The sequence below is a fragment of the Parambassis ranga genome, chromosome 10, assembly GCF_900634625.1.
Source record: "Parambassis ranga chromosome 10, fParRan2.1, whole genome shotgun sequence".
Taxonomy (NCBI): domain Eukaryota; kingdom Metazoa; phylum Chordata; class Actinopteri; family Ambassidae; genus Parambassis; species Parambassis ranga.
The window spans coordinates 22,154,881-22,175,523 of NC_041031.1; the positions used below are offsets into that span (position 1 = coordinate 22,154,881).

The 20,643-nt window shown below is 47.3% G+C and overlaps 1 protein-coding gene across 1 annotated transcript in view; it reads right to left on the minus strand.

The window, feature by feature from the left end:
* Positions 1-692: 692 nt before the first annotated feature.
* The window catches only part of fat4 (FAT atypical cadherin 4), a 94,369-nt gene continuing 74,418 nt past the window's right edge, over positions 693-20,643 (minus strand). The window contains exons 9-17 of the mRNA XM_028415520.1: positions 16,029-20,378; positions 14,560-14,664; positions 13,643-13,950; positions 10,638-10,723; positions 9,407-9,586; positions 8,827-8,951; positions 7,496-7,713; positions 5,196-5,457; positions 693-3,587 (exon numbers count right to left, since the gene is read on the minus strand). Coding sequence (XP_028271321.1) covers positions 1,678-3,587; positions 5,196-5,457; positions 7,496-7,713; positions 8,827-8,951; positions 9,407-9,586; positions 10,638-10,723; positions 13,643-13,950; positions 14,560-14,664; positions 16,029-20,378 — 7,544 coding nt within the window. The 3' untranslated portion in view covers positions 693-1,677. The remainder of the gene's footprint in view (positions 3,588-5,195; positions 5,458-7,495; positions 7,714-8,826; positions 8,952-9,406; positions 9,587-10,637; positions 10,724-13,642; positions 13,951-14,559; positions 14,665-16,028; positions 20,379-20,643) is intronic.

Sequence of the window (20,643 nt, forward strand, 5' to 3'; positions counted from 1 at the left end):
CAGTCACCAATTGACCTGACAAGCGTCCTCTTGCCCAACAAACAAAAATACGGCATTTAATTACTTCCAAACTTTATGCACGTGATATGAGCACCCAGAACAGCATCCAGTGGCCCTAATGCACTTTATTGTCAGGTTCATTCTTAGTGACAAAGAGCCTGACAGTGAGAGAGAAGACAGACAGTGACTGCAGCCATTTATGTGCTTGCAAAGTCTCAAAAAGTCAACTTGACGGTGAGCACGTAGAGCCAGGGTTCAGGGTTCAGGGTTCTAGCTACAAGCAGCTAGCATTGTTAGCAAGTTAGAAAGCTGCTGGTGTACTCAAGGAACAGATGCTGCTCTGTTGGCTTGTATCACATGAAGAAGTCTGTTCAATCTGCACACAACATTTTGACGCTACTTAAACACCATACAGGATCCTCTGAGGCTCAAAACTGACACAGGAGTCCTCCACAAAGCAGCAGCTGGACCTCCGTATGTGAACAACAACAAATAAATAACATAACTGAATTAATCCTGCTGCAGGAAAGCAGTGAAATAGCATTTAAATAAATACTTTTTTATTCTGTTATTGGCTTTTTACAGGTACAAAGCATACAGCATGTTATAGTTTTATCAAAAAAGTGGAAAATACTGATGTTACATATGTAACAAATGTAAAAAATAAGTCTTCAATCTTACTTTTTCCCGAAAGTAAGAACATACATTTCAGCATATGAAAATATCCATAAAAACACAGCTTAAGTAATTTAAGTTAATAAACAGTACAAAAATGTAGAAACCATACATGTCAAAATAATGAACACCGACAACATGACAAAATGACTCCATGGTTTCTCATGGATTAAAAAAATGTACACAAGTTCATAGTGTTTTTAGTTGGGGTCACGATTACAGGATCCAAACATCATCATCATCATCATCATCATCATTTTCGTTGAAGCCTGAAACAAACACCTGGCCAGTCAGAGAACGCTAGAGAAAACGTCTGAAATCCTCAAATGTCTGTAAGGCAGGGACTCGATTAAAACCTCACTCTTGGAGCGTTTAGCCAGTCGTCTGTGAGGAAACATCAGGATCATAACACTGGTGTGGTGTGCGATACCGTGCGAGCAAAAAAAAAAAAAAAACGCAGCGCATACTTTCACACACACAGGTGCAGTCGGATCAAACACACATGCTGCTTCCTTAATAATAATAATTTGAAAAGAAAAGGTCCCTGAAAAGATGGAGACCGGGAGTTTTCTTTTGGCGGGATGGAATTCTTTTCCTGTGAGTGTTAATTTGATCTCCTCTCTTATCTCTCAGCTGTGAATGTGACAGAAGTTTGTGGAACGTGGAGGTAATGCGAGTAATAAAGAACAGAAGTGTGTGATCTAGATAACATGAATGGAGCTCTGCAGTCACTTAAACCGGGTTCAGACACAGATTTCTTTTTTGTGAATGGATACCTTGTAATGAGGCCTCAGAGAGATGAATGCACCAATGTGCGTTCTGATCCGACTGGTAAACTGTTCCAAGGTGGCACACAGGTGCCGTTTTATTTCTGCCCTACTGCATTGAAGGTCGTCTTATTATTCTGAGTAATGTAAAAAAAACATGAAGTCCAAAGTTCTCTCAAAATGTACAGTCGTCCTTTTTTTTTCACCATATTCTACAACATTGTAATAAATAGTCTCATACATATTGCTCGGCTTCTCCTTCATTTAAAATGGTCACCGAGCCGTCCCCACTGTTCATTTCAATGTCTTTTGCTGGCGCGTTCTCCGGAAGCAAAGCTAAGTCCTTGAACACGTCAACATAATGTCCAAAGCCGGGGCCCCAGTTCAACAGATTGTCCCAGTTGAAGCCCCCGGCCTGCTGGCCCAGTTTGTGGGGCAGGGTGTAGTGCTGCTCTGTAGGGGGCATCTGAGGAACGCCGGGCCCTCCCTCTGCCCTCCGACTCGAGTACCGCCTCTGCTTGAGCCGCCCGCCGTAGTCCTCGTCGTCAGCATCTGACTCGTTGACTTGTGAGAGCTTGGGGACGCGGGAGCTGTAAGACACAGGCTTCTCCCGGTCGTACTCCATCTCCGAGCACGTGAAGGAGTCATGTGAGTCACTTTCCGAAGAGGACTCTGGAGCAGGGATGCCGTCGGCGGGGTTGCGGACCCTTGACAGGGGCCTGCGACAGTCCTCCTCCGAACTGGAGCGCCCGTGATCAGCGCTGCAGATGCTGGGGTTGCGTGGACGTGGAGTGTTTAACCGCTCCACCTCCTCGATGGATAGCCCCACCGGAGGCCCCGTCTCCAGTGGGATCTGCTCGATCGGCTGCTTCAGCCGACTGCCAGGCCTGGAGGTGTGGCCGTGGCTGGCCATGGTCTGCGGACTCTTGCTGCGCCTCCCCAGCCGGGTGGCGTAGTTGAACATGGGCGGTGGTTGGCACATGTCGTTGTGGAGGTCCAGGGGGCTGCCCTCACGGCGGGCCAGGTTCAGCTCCCTGGTGGGAGTGTTTCGGTAAAAGGAGGAGGGCTTAGTGAAGGGGGCTGGGGAGTGCCTGGAGAGAGGGTTGGGGGTGGGGCAGGCGGAGTGGGAGTGGCTGAGTGGGGTGGACCTCAGTGCCTGGGTGTACTGAGGCTGGTAGGTGTAGCTCGTGGCTCCGAGCGGTAACGGAGACTGTCTGGCGAAGCCCAGCGGGCTGTGTCTCTGGATGGAGAACTTGGGTGTGTGGCTGCGGAACTGCTTGTAGTGCTGGATGATGTCAGCGTCCGAGGGGGCGATGCTGCTGGCGTTGTCGATGTCATAATGTTCGATGTCAGGGTCGGGGCCGTTGCAGGGGGCGCAGGGAGCACTGGGGACGGTCTCGTTGTTGTGTGGAATGTCGGTTTCGTCATAGATCAGATAAGGGTTCTCCCTCTCTATGATGTCAGGCTTGGGGTTCCCTTCAGGCTGTTTCCGTACCGTCATGTCATCTCCATACGGTGGGATGTTATCTGGGTCATCGAACGCGACGTTCTCGCTGCCCTTCTTCTTTTTCTTCTTCTTCTTCTCCTTGAGTTTCTTCTCCTTGGGTTCTTTTGGCACTTTGGTCTTGTTGCGGTCCTTGCAGTGGTTACACAGGATCAGGCTGAGCACCACCAAGGCGAGGACCGTGGCACAGCTGCCGACAATTGCCGGCACCGCCCAGATGGGGAGGACCATGCTCTCTGTGGTGGGGCTGGGACTGCAGACAAACCCGCCGTTATTGGCCGTGTTGCAGACGGTCCCCTGAGGACACTGGACGCCCAGACAGGCCACCAACGTCTCACAAGTCTTGCCAGTGTAGAACTCGGAGCAGACGCAAGTGAAACCAGAGCGGGGGTCCGGCACGCAGCTGCCGTGGTTCTGACAGGGATTAGAGGCGCAGTCGCCGGGCGGGACACACTGGTATGTGTACCACTGGTTGACGCACATCAGGCCGTCCCAGCAGGGGTTGCTCTCACACAGGTTGGGCCCTCTGCAGCCGATCTCCACCGACGAACTCGTCTTGGTTAAGGAGACCAGGCCGTGCTCGCCAGTGAAGGGCAGATTCTCCCCGTTGTACTTCATGTAGGCCAAGCAGCCGTCGAAACCTGCAGAGGAGAAGGAGCTGGATTAGATAACGAGAAACAGCAGCCGGCAGGGAGGAGAATCAGGGAATCATTTCCGATTGCCACCAGACTGATGGTTTTTAAAAATGGGAGCGCTAATCAGAGCTAAAGGAGTTTTGTTTAGATGGTTAATTAGTTCAAGCTTAGGACAAAAAAAAAAACGAGAAATGTCCTCAAAAAATATTTTCAAAAATGACTCGACTCCATCCAGAGCCAATTTGAGAGAAGAAATATGAAATATATTCAAAGAGAATCCATCGTCAGCCATTATAGCTTCGAGACATGCATCTGGCTTGGATGAAGGCCTCTGTATCTAATTCAATCTTTTGCTTTGTGTATAGCCTCACAGCGCTGCCTCACCGATGTAAATAGGTTTTTATTGAATTTATCCCGGCGCAGATTAAACCCAGTCCTGTCTTTTCATTAGCTCTTGAAAAGTGAGTACACAACAGAACACAGACACACATGGAGGTAAAAGCTCGGCTTAGCAGGCAGCCTGCCACGGATCTGCGTGCTGAGAGTCTGTTTGTTTTGAAATATGCCCCGGTGCTTGTGTAAAAAAAAAAAAAAGGAGGTCAACAAATCATTCAAATTGCTCATTTTTACCATATTAGTCCATAGTATTAGGTTAGTTTTTCCCCTCCTCTGAAATTCTACAATTTACTGAGCTGCATTACCTCCTCCTGGAAAGCCTCTCAGCCTCTCTTTCACCTTTTCCAAACTGTTCAGCTCGAGGACATTTGAGCCGTGATTTAATGAAGAAGAAGCCTTCACGGACACACGCTCCAAGACAACGTCAAATTAAATGAATATTCGTTGTTATGTCCATAAAAGCTGCTCTGATAAAGAAACATTTGTTTAACTCCTGTAAATCCAAAGCAGGTAAATCTCAGCAGAGCTGGACGGCCACCAAACACGGTTCAAACCGAAGACTCTTAATTCATTTGGAGATTCATAAATGCTGTGTGACACGCAGGTTTCCATGCACTGTAAAAACACGTCAGTGATTTATAGTGTGTAAAGAGAAGCTGAGCTTTATGGTCAGTTTTTGGAGGCAGCAGCATGTGTGTGACTCAGCAGGTAAATCCATGAACACACACACAACGTTGCTCTGAGAGTTCGGAATTTTATCTGTTTGATCCAAATCATCAGCAGGTTTTTACAAACCAGCCCTGAAAGTAGACACAGAGAACCCAATCAAACAAATGAGACAGAAATATCAGACTTAGCTGAATCTGAAGAGAAAGAGCAGCAAGACAACGAGCCCAAACACACAAGAGGTTCTACAAGAACGGTTCAAGAAGAACACAGTTCTTGTTCTGAAGTCAAAGTCCTGACCTTAATCCACCTGAAATGTTGTGGAAGGAGCTGAAACAAGCAGTTGATGTGAGGAAACCCAGCAACATGTCAGAACTGAAGCTGCTCTGTACTGAGGAATGGACTGGATCATTTACATGAAGATTGTCTAATATTTCAGTCTCATTTGTTTGGTTGGGTTCTCTTTGTCCCCTTTCAGGACTTCTGTGATGCTTTGGGTCATATGACTCTAGCACCACTTTACATGATGTGTTCCACCTGAGTGAACTTCACCTGCTCCGGTTTTCTGTTGAGCCGGTCCGGGTGGGATCCCTCCGAGAGATAACGTTAGAACGCTGAGACCTCCAAAGTCCTGGGTGGCATGTTGGACTACTCTGGGGTGCCCGCTGTCCACCCGGAGCACCGTGGCTGAGCCGTTCTTGACCAGCTGGAGGGTGTGCCACTGCCCGTCTGACACCACCACGTCACCCACGGTGCGCTCCACCTTCCCTCCGACGCCGGCATCTGAGATGTAGTGGATGTTTCCGTTCCTCAGCTGGGGGGAAAGAAGATGAGAGTCTCAGATTAGAGCTGCTCACTCTCTGAATCCGCATACTGTTGTTTTTCTTAATTTTAAAGTGGAGAGACAACACAAACATGGGTTAAAAACTGCAGCTTTTCAGATTAATGCAATAAGCAACGTGTCAGCATCAATCATGGCCAATGAGAGGAAGTCTTTTCCCCACAAAATACCACCACAGCGCTTTCAGTCTCTGCTGCTGCTGAGGTCAGAGATCCAAAACAAAAATGCAGCTTGATGCTCGTAAATCTGTCTCCCAGCGGGGAGCGCTGCACTTAATCATGTTCTCACGATCAGAAGCTCACCAACAACAAATTTAGGGAACAAAGAGGGAAGTCTCTCCTCAGAGGGGAAAGGACGTCTTTAAAGGAATGAATAAGGCTCACGTTGGCGTGGACAACAAATCTGCGGTTTACACTGTGGATGGTAATCTCATGTGTTGGATGGAAAAGTAATCCAGTTCTCCTCCCTTTTCTGAAACCCCAAAAATCAGCAATGATAAGTCGCTTCCGGAAGAATTGATTTAAAATGGGAAAAGCGGAAAATCCCACAAGCCAAAGAACACTGAGCTGGAAAACCAATCATGGGGTTTATCTATTAACCATCTTGTTTTTTTTTTTATATCTGGGTTTATATAGTGTTCTCTCAACATACAGTATGTACATTCACAGTATGTATTCCCCCTCCGCTCTTCTGCTTCTTGTTTTTATATAAAACTTACAGCTCTGTTCTGTTTAGGAGGCTGTGATGGTGATTTGATGAGCACCAGAAGCTGCTCCGAGCCGGAAAACAAAATCATAAGAGAAAAAGAAAGCCTGAGGCTGGAGAGGAGGAGGAGGAGGAGGAGCAGTGACGGAGCTGAGAGCGTCTAAAAAGAAAATTGAAGAGGATGAATGAAGGCTCAGACCTCTTTGGGCAGCTGCCCGGGATCAGTCAGAGGGACCTAAGGGGAGGCAGTTTATACTGAGAGAGAGTGTCGGCTGATGACTGGTGGCTGAAAACAAGCACAGACCCACGTGCAGACGAATGTTCAGCGTATTATACAGTGTCAGTGTACGAGAACTGCTCACCGTGGTGCTACACATCATCTGGCAGCCATACTGGAGGTCTGTGGTTCTGTCAGCTGGTATGTGTGACCAGCACATTAGCTAACAAGCTATTTACGTCAGCACTGAGGCCAGAGGCTAAATGCTAATACTGGCAATACAGCAGCTATAAAACCTGCTTTTCTTGGGATTTTAAATCGACAGGAGTCACAGTGTTCAGAAGGTTGAAGCAAGGCAACTGGAGTTTTCTTGAAGACAGTTCTCTCATCCTCTAGGCTGGTGGATCAGAGGCCCTCAGAGGACAGACCCACCCACTGAGGTCCTCCACCACATATAAACCATGTTCCCCCACCAAACAGAACTGATGAAGCTGATGGAGGAGCAGAGAAACGTCTTCAAGAGAACTCTACAAGTCCAGACGCCTTGCTGCAACTTTCTGAATGAAGATGACCTGGATGACTGAGACTCTTCATCAACCAGTCACAGTATTATGAACCTAATCACGTCACAAAGAGCTGATTTTCCACAGGAGCTACATGATGAATGTGGTTTACTGAAGACATGTTTGATTCAGTTTCACTAAAAGAGAACAGCGCTGCTACTTATTTAGTGTTCACAGCTTAAAGCTACACTGTACAAAGTTTGTCTCCCCCTACTGCCTGTCACAACAATTACACCTACACAAGAGGTCCACTTTGGACCACTTTGATTATAAACCAGCCCACATCACAGAGAGATAACTACAAGTCCATATTTCAACAGATGCTAGCTGGCTAGCGACCGTGGGAATTTGGTTTCTGCGTATCTTTGTTCTGAACTCAAGCCTGGACTTATCTGAACTCAGAGCTTCTTTTTTCACCACCTTGTTTTTCTCCTCAGAGACTCTAAGACGTGTTCTGCCCGCAGGCTTAAACAACACTATTCTTCTTCTTCCCGTCCTGCCATGACCTTCACGCACTCCTTCTGACCTTCACAGTGGTGTAGTTGCTGCTCTCCTGCACGTGCAGCAGAGTGCCGCTCTTGCTGCGTGTCCTGAACTTGACCTCCAGGCTGCTGGGGGACACGGGGTCAGAGGTCACGCCCTGCAGAGCCTGTCTCAGCAGGACGTCACGTTTGGGACCCTGCTTCAGGGAGTAGTCCAGGCGGCCAGTACCATCCAGAGACAGGGCGGTGTCCGCCGTCATGTCTGCATGAGAAAGACAGAGAAGAATTATCCACAGGGTCCAGCCTGACTTCACAGACGGCTCGTATTCCCATTTTCCTGCTGGCGAACGGTCAGGTAAAAATGATTTTCCTAATCCGAATGCCATAACCACAAATTGGTTCTTTCTTTCTTACCAGTGGTTACAAATTTCTTCCCATGACAGAGAGACGTGGATCAGTCCCCATAGCACTGAATCCACATACCTGCACTTTATCACAGAGAGGAGCTCAGCACAAGACTCAACAAGTCTTAAATATAAATGAAGTGTTATTTCACGTGTTTAAATCTATAAAGTTTTGCTAACTATACAAGCTAATATCTGGGCATATCTCCGACATGACAGTAATAGGAGGTAGTGTGAGTCTCTCTAATGCAAGCACAGACCTGATTTATTGATGGAAAAAAAGTCATATTTAAAGTCCTTTAAGCCTTACTAATGTCAGTGTCAGTGGATCCTGCCAGCATGTTCCCAGCTAGCTCAGATGCTAGTAGTTAGCTTTGCACTTGTAAATGACTTTACAGTTCATCTTTACATAAAACCTGAAATGATACCACTGGAATTAGTTCTGTTTACACAGTCAGTGAAAAGAGGATCAGTCATTCACTGCACTGTGTGTTTTTTGTATAGTGGATGATGTATGTGACTCTGAGAGAACACACTCCATTTGTACCAGAAGAAAACTGCTCTTGATCCTTTTCCGTGCCGTAAAGCAAACCAGCAGATTTCCCACAAAATCGAACCCGATGGTGAGCAGAAAAGTTCTCACTAATGATCTTGTTTGTTTCCAGTAACAACATGAAAGTCTGAGAATAAATGTGGAAATCATTACTGGTAACTCCCTGCTGCACCTTACACAGTAGCTGTAGGTTCCTCTCAGTTTTCAGGGGTTTCTACATCTGCTCCAGTTCTTTGGAGTATTTGTATAATAAGACTGCTTTGAAATGAAGCTCAGAGCGCAGCGATGTGGCCTATATTAAGCTACGAGCTGCAGTACGATGACTCATGAGGGCCGGATCATAAATAATCATGATAGAATATTTCTTAGTAAGTGCAAACTCAGCAGAATGGAGACACTTCAAAAGGCGGATACTTACATTTCTCACAGAATTTGCCGGTGAAGCCGTCCACGCATTGGCACTGCTGCCAAGACCAGCGGTCCAAACAGGTGCCCCCGTGTCTGCAGGGACTGGCGGTGCAGGCTCCTTCCAGTCTTGGGCATCTACAGACACAATGATACAGAAGCTGACGATCACACAGTCACTTTGACAAGTCAAAGGGGGTCCGCTGAAAAAAAGAAAGCTCACAAAAACACACAGACACACACACACAGGGGCAGATGAGCTGTGATTTCTCTCCCTGAGCAGCAATTCAGAAAAATCCCATAAAGAACCCAGCAGAATTAGCATATTAAAAGATCTGTCCTCGCCTCACTATTCAGCAGCAAGAGAAAGGAAAAAAAAACATCTCTGGAATTCTGCAACTGGTTCCCCCCCATCAAAAATCTGTATTTAAAAAAACAACATCTTTTTAAAAACTCCTGGGAGGGTCTGAAAGTGTGAACAGATGTCCCACAGCGAGAGTCGAGGAGGTTAGAGGAGACGGACAGATGGGAAGAGGAGGGAGACGATGGAGGGGAGGAGGAGGAGGAGGAGGAGGAGGAGGAAGGGTTCGGACCTGTCAAGGATGCCACGCGATGCCAGCGCCTGACTGGGCTCCAGCGGGCGGCCGTTGACGGCAAACTCCATGATGCAGCCGACAAAGTCGTGGGTGGCGACCTGACCGTGGCGATGAAGGACGGGTTCTATTGACCTGACGCCTCCCACCGAGAGCCTGTTGGGCTGCACGTCCAGAATCCTGAACACGAACACACACACACACGGATGAACAGGAGCGCACAAAGACTGCAGACGACATATGTACAGAAACACACACATGCATTCAAGTGTTCATTCAAGGTATGCACACACACACACACACACACACACACACACCCTTACACAGAAAGACACTGCGGGTCAGCGAGTTTCACAACAACATATTCCTGAGACCCACACAAAATAACCATTTGCAGACCTCTGTGGCCCGTCCTCATCTGCCAAGTCTCACACACACACACACACACACACACACTTACAGTTTTCACTACACATAGCCTGGCTAAAAGCTGTGTGTGTGTGTGTGTGTGTGTGAAGGCAACAATCATCAGAAATTTAATGAAGGTTTACATCATCAAATACTGTATATTTACAACAGATGACTTCACGGCATGTTTTCATCAGAAGAGAGTCTGACTGAAATAATGAAGTCTTTAACTCTCTGTAGTTCAGATGTTAATGTTAAAACAAGAGTTAAAAGTTTACTGAAAACACTCATAGTCATAAAAAGATTCCAAACATTTTCCAATAAAGAGGAGAAGAATCAATTCCAAGCTGAAAAGTTAGTCATCTGAAGCACGGTGGTGGTAGTATCATGGTTTTCAGTTACTGTTGCTATGGAAACATTAATCCTGCACTGCAGGGTCACAGGGGGGAGCTAGTGTATCCCAGCTGTCAGTGGGGGAGAGGTGGGGAACACCATGGACAGGTTACCAGTTAATCAAAAAGCTATCATTATTATTATTATTATTATTATTATAAATAAACTAGATCCTTCTGAGTGGTGCAAACAACTGGTGTCCATTAAAAGTGCAACATCTGTACAAAATGAGTCAAATATGTTCACATCAGCTTCACACAACCTTTAGGCCGTCTATGATTTTCCAATATTTTTCCAGAGTTTAAAGGGAAAAAAAGTCTTTCATTTTGTTTCCCAGGCTGTGAAAGTGAAGACGTGTTTTCATGTTTAGGTGGATCACAGAAACAGCTGTGTGTGTGTGTGTGTGTGTGTGTGTGTGTGATGGTCTTACCAGTCGGTGTGCACCGCCACATTGCTCACAGCACAGTAGCCTGGTTCCTGGTCATCACCACACATGTCCACAGTCAGGGATGCAGCCTGCATGAAGACAAGAAGACACACACACATGCACGTCACGTGTGATGTGTGTGATTCTCTTTAAGAGCAGCTGCTGTAACTCAAACCATCATAGTTCAGGCAGGAAATGACTGTTTTAAATCGTTTCTGTCAGACTGCGGTCGACATGAACACCAACAAGCTGTGATGTGCGTCTGTGTGTCAGTCGTCTGTTACTTTGACTGATAGAAGGCCTTTTTAATTTCGATCCAGTAAAACATTTGATTAAGGTAGCCCGGCCTTCAGTTAGCATATGCTAACTTTGCATTGCTAGAACAGATTATGGCCAGATTATGAAATATTCTTCTAAATCATGATAAAAAAAAACACAACCCCATTATGTGACAGTGAAAGACAGCGACGGGGCAGTTTGACGAAGTGTCTCCAACACATATGGTTACTCCCTGAGGTTTTGATGAACCATTTTTTTTCGTCTGCCCCAGTAGAAAAATGACTTTATTGTTTGCACATCTTTTGAGACTGAAACCATCTTCTCATGCTCCGTCAGCACAACTTTCCCTGCACGGTTCTGCATCTGAGGGCTGCTTCAATAACAACATTTCTCACTTAATATTTGTGTAACTAAGCCCTGTTCAGTGGTTAGTGCGAGCTCTGTCCACCCCAAGGCATGCAGATAAATGATTTTTTTTTTTTGATGGGAGAGTGGCATTAAAATACCATCCATTACAGCAACAACATTTCCTATTTCCCGTTAATGGCACTAAAGCTTTTGCCCAGATGTGGGTTTGTTCTCTGGGAGCTCTGAGAAGGGGCCAACGACCCAACGAGGAAGAAAAGAAATGAGCTGGTGAGGAAACTGCCCGGAAAAGTGTGTGAGAGTGTTGAAAAACCGGGGCAAATCACGCTCCACCTCTCCTGGAGCAAAAGTAAACACGGACCACACCGGCCTGGATCTCTGACACAAATCATGTGGAGAGCACAACCCCCCCCCACACACACAGAAAACACATCAATGCAGCGACAACAGTGAGGCAGAGATTTGTCTCCAACACATTCGTGACTCTCTTTGACGCGCCATAAAGACGAACCACATGAACATTTTTATTAATGTCTCTTCCTGTGTTCAAAGCGCTGCCTTACTGTACATACACTCGCCATCCACTGCCGAGGAGCAAACATCTCTCACGACAAAACCTCCTTGTGGAAATTAAGACCGACTGTAATGATGAGGTGCTTGGCTAATGCTGAAGAAAGCTCCAGTGGAGATCATTGTTTCCCCCCGTGACTAATATAATGGAGGGACCATAGCACTGCTCTGTGTTGTGGTGCACGGGTCGTATAACTGCTGCTACGCATTTGTTTCCTTCATGTTTCCAGGACAAATAAGTCAGCTCATCAAAGGCCTGATGAGTAGCCGCTAGCGCTAATCAGCAACAGCGAGTCTGAATCTGTCAAATTACATCCTCAGACCTCATGGACTGAAGATTTCGTTTTTTTGTTCTGACTTAAAATCCCAATTTAAAACAAACTAACTGGCTTGGCTGTTACCATCATTTTTTCCACTCAGTTGCCGTCACATGTCGATGTGTAATTGAATCTAAATTAGGCTTATTATTCTCCTCAGAGGTTTAAACCATCACTCATGCTGTGCAAACTGATTTGATGTTTGTAAGAGAACTTCTTACATCCACTTGAGAGTCTCCGCCTCTTCCCTGCCTCTAATTTCAGCCACTTTGTTAATTCTACATTAAAGGTTCATACACATAAACAAGAAAAACGGGTCTACAACAGGATGTGGACACCGTAAGATGTGTCACTCCTGCCTCACTCCATGTTGCAGTCCATTTTAGTTGGACTGGCAAGCAAGCTAATCGTAGCCAGCTAACCTTTAACGTTGTTATGACAAAAAACAAATGCAACACCTGCAAACAGCCAGCGCTACAGCTAATCTAGATAATAACTATGTTATAAACAGTATTTTGATCTGTGTGCTAACTGTGTGATCAAAACCAACTCATTTCAAGCTGAATCTCTAACTTGCTGTTGTGGCGCCCACTTCTGCCGTCAGACATTTTGTGTTACGTTTATTATATTTGACAATTAAGCTGAATCGGCGATGATGAGGATGACTGTGATTGTGTCTGTGAACGCTCTGATTACTTGGAGCCTGCGGGATGAAGCGGTGCATGGCCGTCTCCGAGGGTTATTTTTCTCTGCTTTTTGGAGTTTGGCTCAGAACTCAGGAACTGAGTACAGACCTCCAGTCTGCCCGGCCACACTAAATGACCCACAACACCTTCTGCAAACACAGCGATCAGCTTCACTTTACACCGCCTGAGGGAGTCGGCGCTTCAGGCACGACGCACTTTTCTCTCTCTCGTTCTTCACAAGGCCGCAACATGGCCACCTCTAAGTAAGGATCACCTGGCAGCGTGTTCGCAGGCAGAACCTCAGCTCTGCGCTGTATTCCTTTCCATCCTGTCACTCTGCGCCATCTCAGAACTGACAATTTAACGATTTTACCAGCTTCCTATGAAACTCCCAGTGCACGGTGGGGAATGACAGATTGAAGTCCAGCAGGAGAGCTACGTTATAGCGGCTTTGACAGGGCCTAGCTGGATTCTTTTTCCTTGCCACTGCATTGCTGGCAGTGGGACGCCTCTCATTCGGAGCCCGGGAGTCAGACTTTCAGCCTTCGGGGCCATTTTGGATCATGGTATAGTAAATCACAACGGGCAATAAAATATAATTACAAACCATGAAAACCATAAGCTGAGCTACCCGCGGTTTGGGGGGGGGGGTTTAATTATCATGTCATGGTGCAAAAAAGAATACAGGGCCAGCTATAAAAGCAAATGCTGTTGAACGTGCACGTCCATGCGATGTGGCGGATTGTCTCTGAACACATGAGGAAAAAAAACAAAATCAAGCCACTCTTACCATCCCCGCCCGCCTGGCGATGACCGTGTGAAACTGCCCGTCTGAAACTTTGATCATGGTCATCAGTTTATAAGTTCCACTTCCCAAGTTAAAGGAGAAGCGCATCTGTCCCTCGAAGATCTCCAAAGCCAGGAACTCCGCCTTGTCTCCGGTCTGGTTGTCGTGGTTGTACATAAGCAGCGCGTTGCTCTTCAGGGTAGCAAACTTAATATATATGTAGTTATTGTTGGGATCTAGAGACGGAAACTCCATGTAGGAGAGCTCCTCAAAGCCGTAGCTGTTCAGCTCGCAGTGTTTGCCGAAAACCCCTGAGAACGGAAAAAAGAAAGAAGAAGCCAATGAAGGACTGACCCGTGACAAAAATATCTGCAGAACAGAGTCTGCATCCAGGGGCAGTGCTCGTATACTGTAGTTTCTATCACTGGCGTGTATTGTATATTCAGCTTGTTGGTGTGTTTAATAGCCAGTTCTGTGGGCTGAGGCTGATAATGATGCTGTAACAAGACTTTCATACAACGGATCAATGGTTCTATTCTCTTCTATTGACCAAACATTCATTTACTGACCATACATTTCTACCAGACCCCAGTGCTTGTGTGTCCTCTGTGTATTTTTACCATGTTAACAGTTTAACAACATACTCTTTACTTGATTTATTTGCATAATAATCATCGATATCTATAAATAGATGACCACCAATTGTATTTTTTTCCGAATGGAGGTCGATCAAACCTCTGTCTTCTCTTAGCTATTTATGGAAGCAGCAATAAAAAGCATGAAAAATGGAGACACAAAATGAAATGACAGACTCCACATTTGTTTAAGAAATCACAGATACAGAACGGAACAACTTCCTTTTTTTCTGAAAATCGTCCATCTTGCTTTTCAATTTAAAAAAGTTTCCTACCATTACTTACCGAACGGACAATGACAGTAATATCCATCCACCCGATTCTGACAGGACCCGCCATTAAAACATGGGTTACACTCACAGTGATTGATGATGGAATCACACGTTTTGCCTGGGTTCACAGAACAACACAAATTAAAATGGATGAGGTGGCAGACAACACAGGAAAAGCCCACGAGGAGAACACAGTCCACCCCCCTACCCCCCGCAGGCCTTTCATCACTTCACAGCTGAGAGACGCACTGCAGAAAAAAACCATAAAACACCAAGCAAAAAGCTGCACGTTCACCTGCTCTTATTTTAACATTTCTTCACACAAGCGATGCCATTTTGTGTGAGATGACATCATGGGATCAAAAACAACATCTTGAAACTTTTAGAAGGGGGAAAAAAACCCAGAAGTGATCTCACTCAACTGGCAGCTTCTTCTCACTAAGAATAATCAGATTTTTAAACTCATGGCAAGGTCGAATCAAGTTTTTTTTTGCAGTGCAGGAAGACAGGAGAACAGTCGCCACACACACACAGGAAAACAGTTCATGAATTAAGAATGTGACACTGATAATAAAAATAATGGACAGGGGCAGCAGAGTAAATGAATCATGCATGGCACAACAGAAACAGACACTTCTGAAAATACACTGAATGCTGTAAATCCCAGGACAAGTTGCTTAATGGAGATGGATTCTGCTGCCAAAAAGCAGCCGGGGGAAAACAGGAAGTTGAGAGTTCAACAAGAGGGCATGCAAACTACTGTAAGTCAATAGGTGCGTTTCTGCAGCAGGGCCATTCATCTTGATGAAACTTAAGGATTTGTGGTCATTTTTTATCGTCATAATAAAAAGGGACAGTAATGACTTGACTGGAGGCAAATGGCCTGCTACGGCCCCGCTTTGAAAATGTCTTTCAGATGCTGCAGTCAGAGGCTGGACAGCCAGCAGTAATTCCACTCAAAATCCACTCCTCCTTTATCAAGGGTAATAATGCAGCGTATTCATTACTTTTCCAAATTAAAAGGCCTGATTGGATCTTTTATAAAGCTGCTCATTTGTCATACAAGTCAAAACATGAGGCCAAATGATGAAGAAATCTCTGTGTATACAGTTGGATTAAAAATGTGTGTGGTCACAGTGAAACATGATGCCGGTGAACTGTGTATGGAGTCTAGACTGGTGTCCTGATGAGGGTCAGCATCGCATCATCCTTTTTATTAAAGCAAACATAGTGGGCTGATGCGCATCACAGCTGATACCCCCCGACCGCTAATCCAAAAACCAAACTGTTGTTGGCAGCCGTGCTTGTGTGCAATGGCTGCAACACCTCTTGGAAACATTCAGGAGCAAATATTTTCATTGGACCCACAGCTCTCTCTCTCTGTGTGTGTGTGTGTGTGTGTGTCCATGTGCTTTTTTTTCTTAGCCTAACATGAACGGCTGTGTGGTCAGACATAAAATGTGACTCCTGTGAGTGTCGTACCTGCAAAGCCGGATTTGCAGAGACAGTTGAAGCCTCCAGGGAAGTTCTGGCACAGTGCTCCGTTCTTGCAGGGATTGGACAGGCACTCGTTGACGTCCCGCTCGCAGGCCATCCCGGTGAAACCTTCAGGGCAGGTGCAGGAGAAACCCCCCACCAGGTTGTGGCAGGTGCCCCCGTTGTGGCAGGGTGACGGCTGGCACTCGTCGATGTCCGTCTCGCACAGAGCTCCTGCGTACCCGGGCCTGCAGCTGCAGGCGTAGGGCTGCAGGGGGTGGTTGGAAACAAGGATCACTGGAACGCTTTCCTCTGTCTTCATATCAGGCCCGACACTTAGACGCCTCTTGCAGCTGCCTCCGTTCTGGCACGGGTTATGTGTGCACGGATCATGGTCCACCGCATCTATTTGCACCCCACTCTGTCTATATAAAACGTCTTTGATGCTCTGGAAGAATGTAGCCACGCCGCTGGGGTTGACATACTGCCCGTGGCCCCGTTTCACAGCTGCCATGAGGAAAGTCTGATTGTTGAGCTCAAATGCTCCGTAGAGCAGCACCCCTGTGCCTAGTCCTGCTAGCTGAGAGTTGGCAATGCGTAAGAAGCTGAGGTAGTGGTTGGTGAGGAAGCTTTTGACACCGTCGGAGTGGAGCCGGATGAGAATGCTGTTGTCCACCGTGGCGTTGGTGAAGCCCATGAAGAGGACTCTGGCTGTGCTGCTGACTGAACCGTGGACGCCGTCGCTGCTTCGGACGGTGAGCTCAAAAGTTCCGTCTGTGGAGCGGGCTTTGGAGTTGAGGTTGCATGTTCCAGTTGGGATATTAAACAGACTGGAGGATGGAGGGATGAGGGAGCAGTGGAACCTGTCATGGATGTCAGGGTCCTGGGGTCTGACGTCTCCCAAAGAACCTCCAGGAAACATGTTTCCAAAGTAGTGGACAAATATTTCCACGGACCTCGGCTCTGACGGGTTGTCATTTTGGTCATTTATTTTGATGTGAACTGTTCCTGTGGATGACATTTGAGGCACGCCAGAGTCCTTGATCACAACGGAGAGGTAGAAGTCACTAATCTGTTCTCTGTCAATCTCCCGACTGGTGGTGAGCACTCCAGCTGGACTCAGGCTGAAGTAGCTTTTGGCAGAGCCTGCACTGTGGATGCTGTAGAGGAAAGGGCCTTGGTTGGGTGGCAGATCTGGGTCTGAGGCCGTTAGTGTTGTGACTGCAGTGCCCGCTCTCTGGTTCTCCATTACCTCAGCGTAGGTGGCTGTCAAAGTGGGGCCGTTATCGTTGATATCTTCCAGATTCACAATCACGGTGGTGCTTCCGGTGGCAGGAGGAGTGCCAGTGTCCACAGCCAGAACAGTCAGATTATAGACCGGGGTCGTTTCTCTGTCCAGCTCTGCAGCCACAGACACTTGGCCAGTTTTTGGGTTGATAGTAAAAACATTTTTATCAAATTCAGGAGCGATGGAGTAGGAAAATCTGCTCCAGCTCGGGACAGAGTCTGAGTCCTCTGCACTCACAAAGGTCACCAGACCTCCGGGTGATAAACCTTCGCTCACCTGCACATCGTACAGCTCCTGGGTGAAAACTGGTGGATCGTTGGCATCAAGGATTGTGATATTCACAAACACCTCATCGATATCAGCCCCACGGATGCTTCCTGCGTTCTTGGCCAACACCTTCAGTGAGATCTTCTCCTCTTTCTCACGGTCCAGAGTTCCTGTGACATAAATCTGGCCCGTTTTCCTGTTGATACCGAAGCCCTTCTTTCTGCTCTTACCAAAAATGAGGTAGTAAACCACTCCATCGTCTCCTTGGTCTCGATCGCTGGCGAAAACCTCCCCGACCACTGTGCCTCTTGGAGCAGCTTCAGAAACTTCAAAGTAGTACTGTTTGGAGACAAAGCGGGGTACGTATTCATTGGCTCCCTTCAGCTGAATGTTGACATTGGCGAAGCTGCAGCGCTCTTCGTCTGGGACATTGAAGGCCTTCACTGTTAAGTGGTAAACCTGTTTAGCCTCATAATCCAGGAAGCCCTGGGTGGTGATGGTGCCCGTGTTCGGGTCAATCACAAAGAGGTCGCTGTCTGATGACTGAATCACATAAGCCATGACCGCGTTTGCTCCTGAATCGCGGTCTGTGGCGTTCATTTTGACCACAGTGGTGCCGCTGGGAACGTTCTCCTGCACGACAGGGAAGTACTCGTCAGGATCAAACACAGGAGGGTTGTCGTTCACGTCTGTCACGTGGATGGTGACGGAGACGTAGCTTGTTTTTGCAATCCAGCCGCCGTCGGTGGCTGAAACTCGAAGCTCGTGTTGTTGTTTCTCTTCAAAGTCCAGAGGGTGAGCCAGGGATAACACTCCAGTTTTACTGTTAAGTGCAAACAGACCCTTGTCGTTGCCTGAAGTAATATTATATGTGATAAGGCCGTTCATTTCTTTGTCTTTGTCTCTGGCAGACAGGGTCCGTATTGCTGTTCCCACAGCAAGGCTTTCAGGTACAGTGGCTGACATTTGGCTTTGTGAGAACTCCGGTGTGTGGTGGTTTTCCTCCGTGACAGCAACTCTCACAGACGTCCGCTCTGACAGAGGAGGATTTCCTCTGTCAGTCGCAGTGATGTCTATGAGGAACATTTTATTCATGTCTGAAGTGAGGGAGGAGGCCACGGTAATCCACCCGCTTGTTTTGTCTAGTTTGAATTTAGTGGAGCTGTTTCCTCCTGTTATCACGTACTCCACCTCAGAATTAAGGCCAAAGTCTTTTTGGTCGTGAGCTACGACTCGAATCAGTCTGGTGCCGACCTTCACGCTCTTTGTAACAGGTGTGAAGTAGCTCAGCGAGTCAAACTCGGGAGGATTATCATTACTGTCGACAATGTTCACGATCACTGTCGTCTCACTCATCAAAGGCTTGACTGCTCGGTCAGAGGCCGTCACAATGAAGCTGTGCCGGTTTATATTTATACTGCTGGCACCTGTTGAGTTCTGATACTTTAACTGCTGCTTCACAAATATCTCCCCGGTGCTGGCGTTAATTCTGAAATACTCTGACTGGGATCGAATGAAGTAGAAGATTTTGCCGTTGAAACCTTCGTCAGGGTCAGTGGCGGACACCTGCGTGACCAGCGAGCCCAGCTCTGTGAGCTCAGGGTAGTCCAGGTAGTAGGACGGCCGGCTGAACCTGGGGGCGTTGTCGTTGATGTCCGTTATAAAAACGGTGACGTCTGTGCTGACAGTCCAGCCGGAGTCATGCGCAGTCACTTTGACGATGTAGTGATCAGTGTCCTCTCTATTGAGCGGCCGGCTGATGGTGATGTCACCTGTGTTTGGATTGATATTGAAGGGGAGGCTGGTGTCTGTGATTGAATATCGGCTGACAGCGTTTGAACCTGCGTCCTCATCCGTGGTGGTGACCCTGGTGACGGTGAAACCCACGGGGGCGTTTTCAGCCACCGTAGCGCTGAATATTTTGGAGAACCTGGGGGCGTTGTCGTTCACGTCCAGCACGTTGATTAAAACTCTGACTGCTGTGTTTTTCGGGGGCAGTCCACGGTCAGTGGCTTTCACTTTGAGCGAGTACAGAGCCACTTTCTCGCGGTCCAGCGGCCGCGTGGTCCGTATTTCACCGGAGGCTCGATTAATGCTGAAGCTGTTTTCTTTGTTGCCGTCGACGATGGCGTACTCCAGCTGTCCGTTAGGCCCGCTGTCCAGGTCGACAGCAGAGACCATGAGCACCCGCTGAGGTGACAGATTCTCCAGTATCTCGGCCTGGAATGGATCCTTATCAAACACCGGGTGATTGTCATTCACGTCCAGCACTGTTATCTCCACTTTCTCATACGAGGAGTACGGCGGGAATCCCTGATCTCTGGCCTCAATCCAGAGCACGTACTTCTGAATGTGCTCGTAATCCAGGGGGTGTCTGATGGACAGCTCGCCTGAGAGCTGGTCAATATGGAAAGCGTTATCCAGGTTGCCGCTGGCGATGTAGTACGACAGGGGTCCGCCCCTCATGGAGGAGCCGGTCACCGTGGTAACAACATGGTTGCTGGGCTGGCTCTCGGGGAAGGTGAAGGCGTGCTCCTTCAGCTTGATGACGGGGAAGCTCCCTCCCGTCACAAAGCGGACTGTCACGGTGGTCGTGTCCGTTTTGGGATTCGCTCCGCCGTCCTTCACTCGAACTGTGAGGGTAACTTCTGAACTTCCCGTCAGCTTCTCGTTGGCAGTGATGGCTCCTCTGACAGGGTCGATCTTGAATTTCTCAGAGTTGCGGCCCATCAGGGAGTAGTGAAGCTGGGCGTTGGAGCCAGAGTCCTCGTCGGTGACGGTGACTGCAAAGACCAGGGACCCTGAAGGAGAAGACATTAGTCAGCATCTGTAACATACATCTAGAACTATAATTTCATGTATTTTTATGAGTTGGTTCAGGCATTGTCCTGTTATTTCACATTATCTGATGAACATAAAGACTGTTATTATGATATAAATAATCAATAAACCTTTGGGTAGGAACAATGACGAGTTTTGAATATTTAGTCTGCCCCTGACTCTGACATTATAATTAAACCACCTGCGAGCACAGTGCAGTGACAGAGAGAACAGGTGTGAACCCTG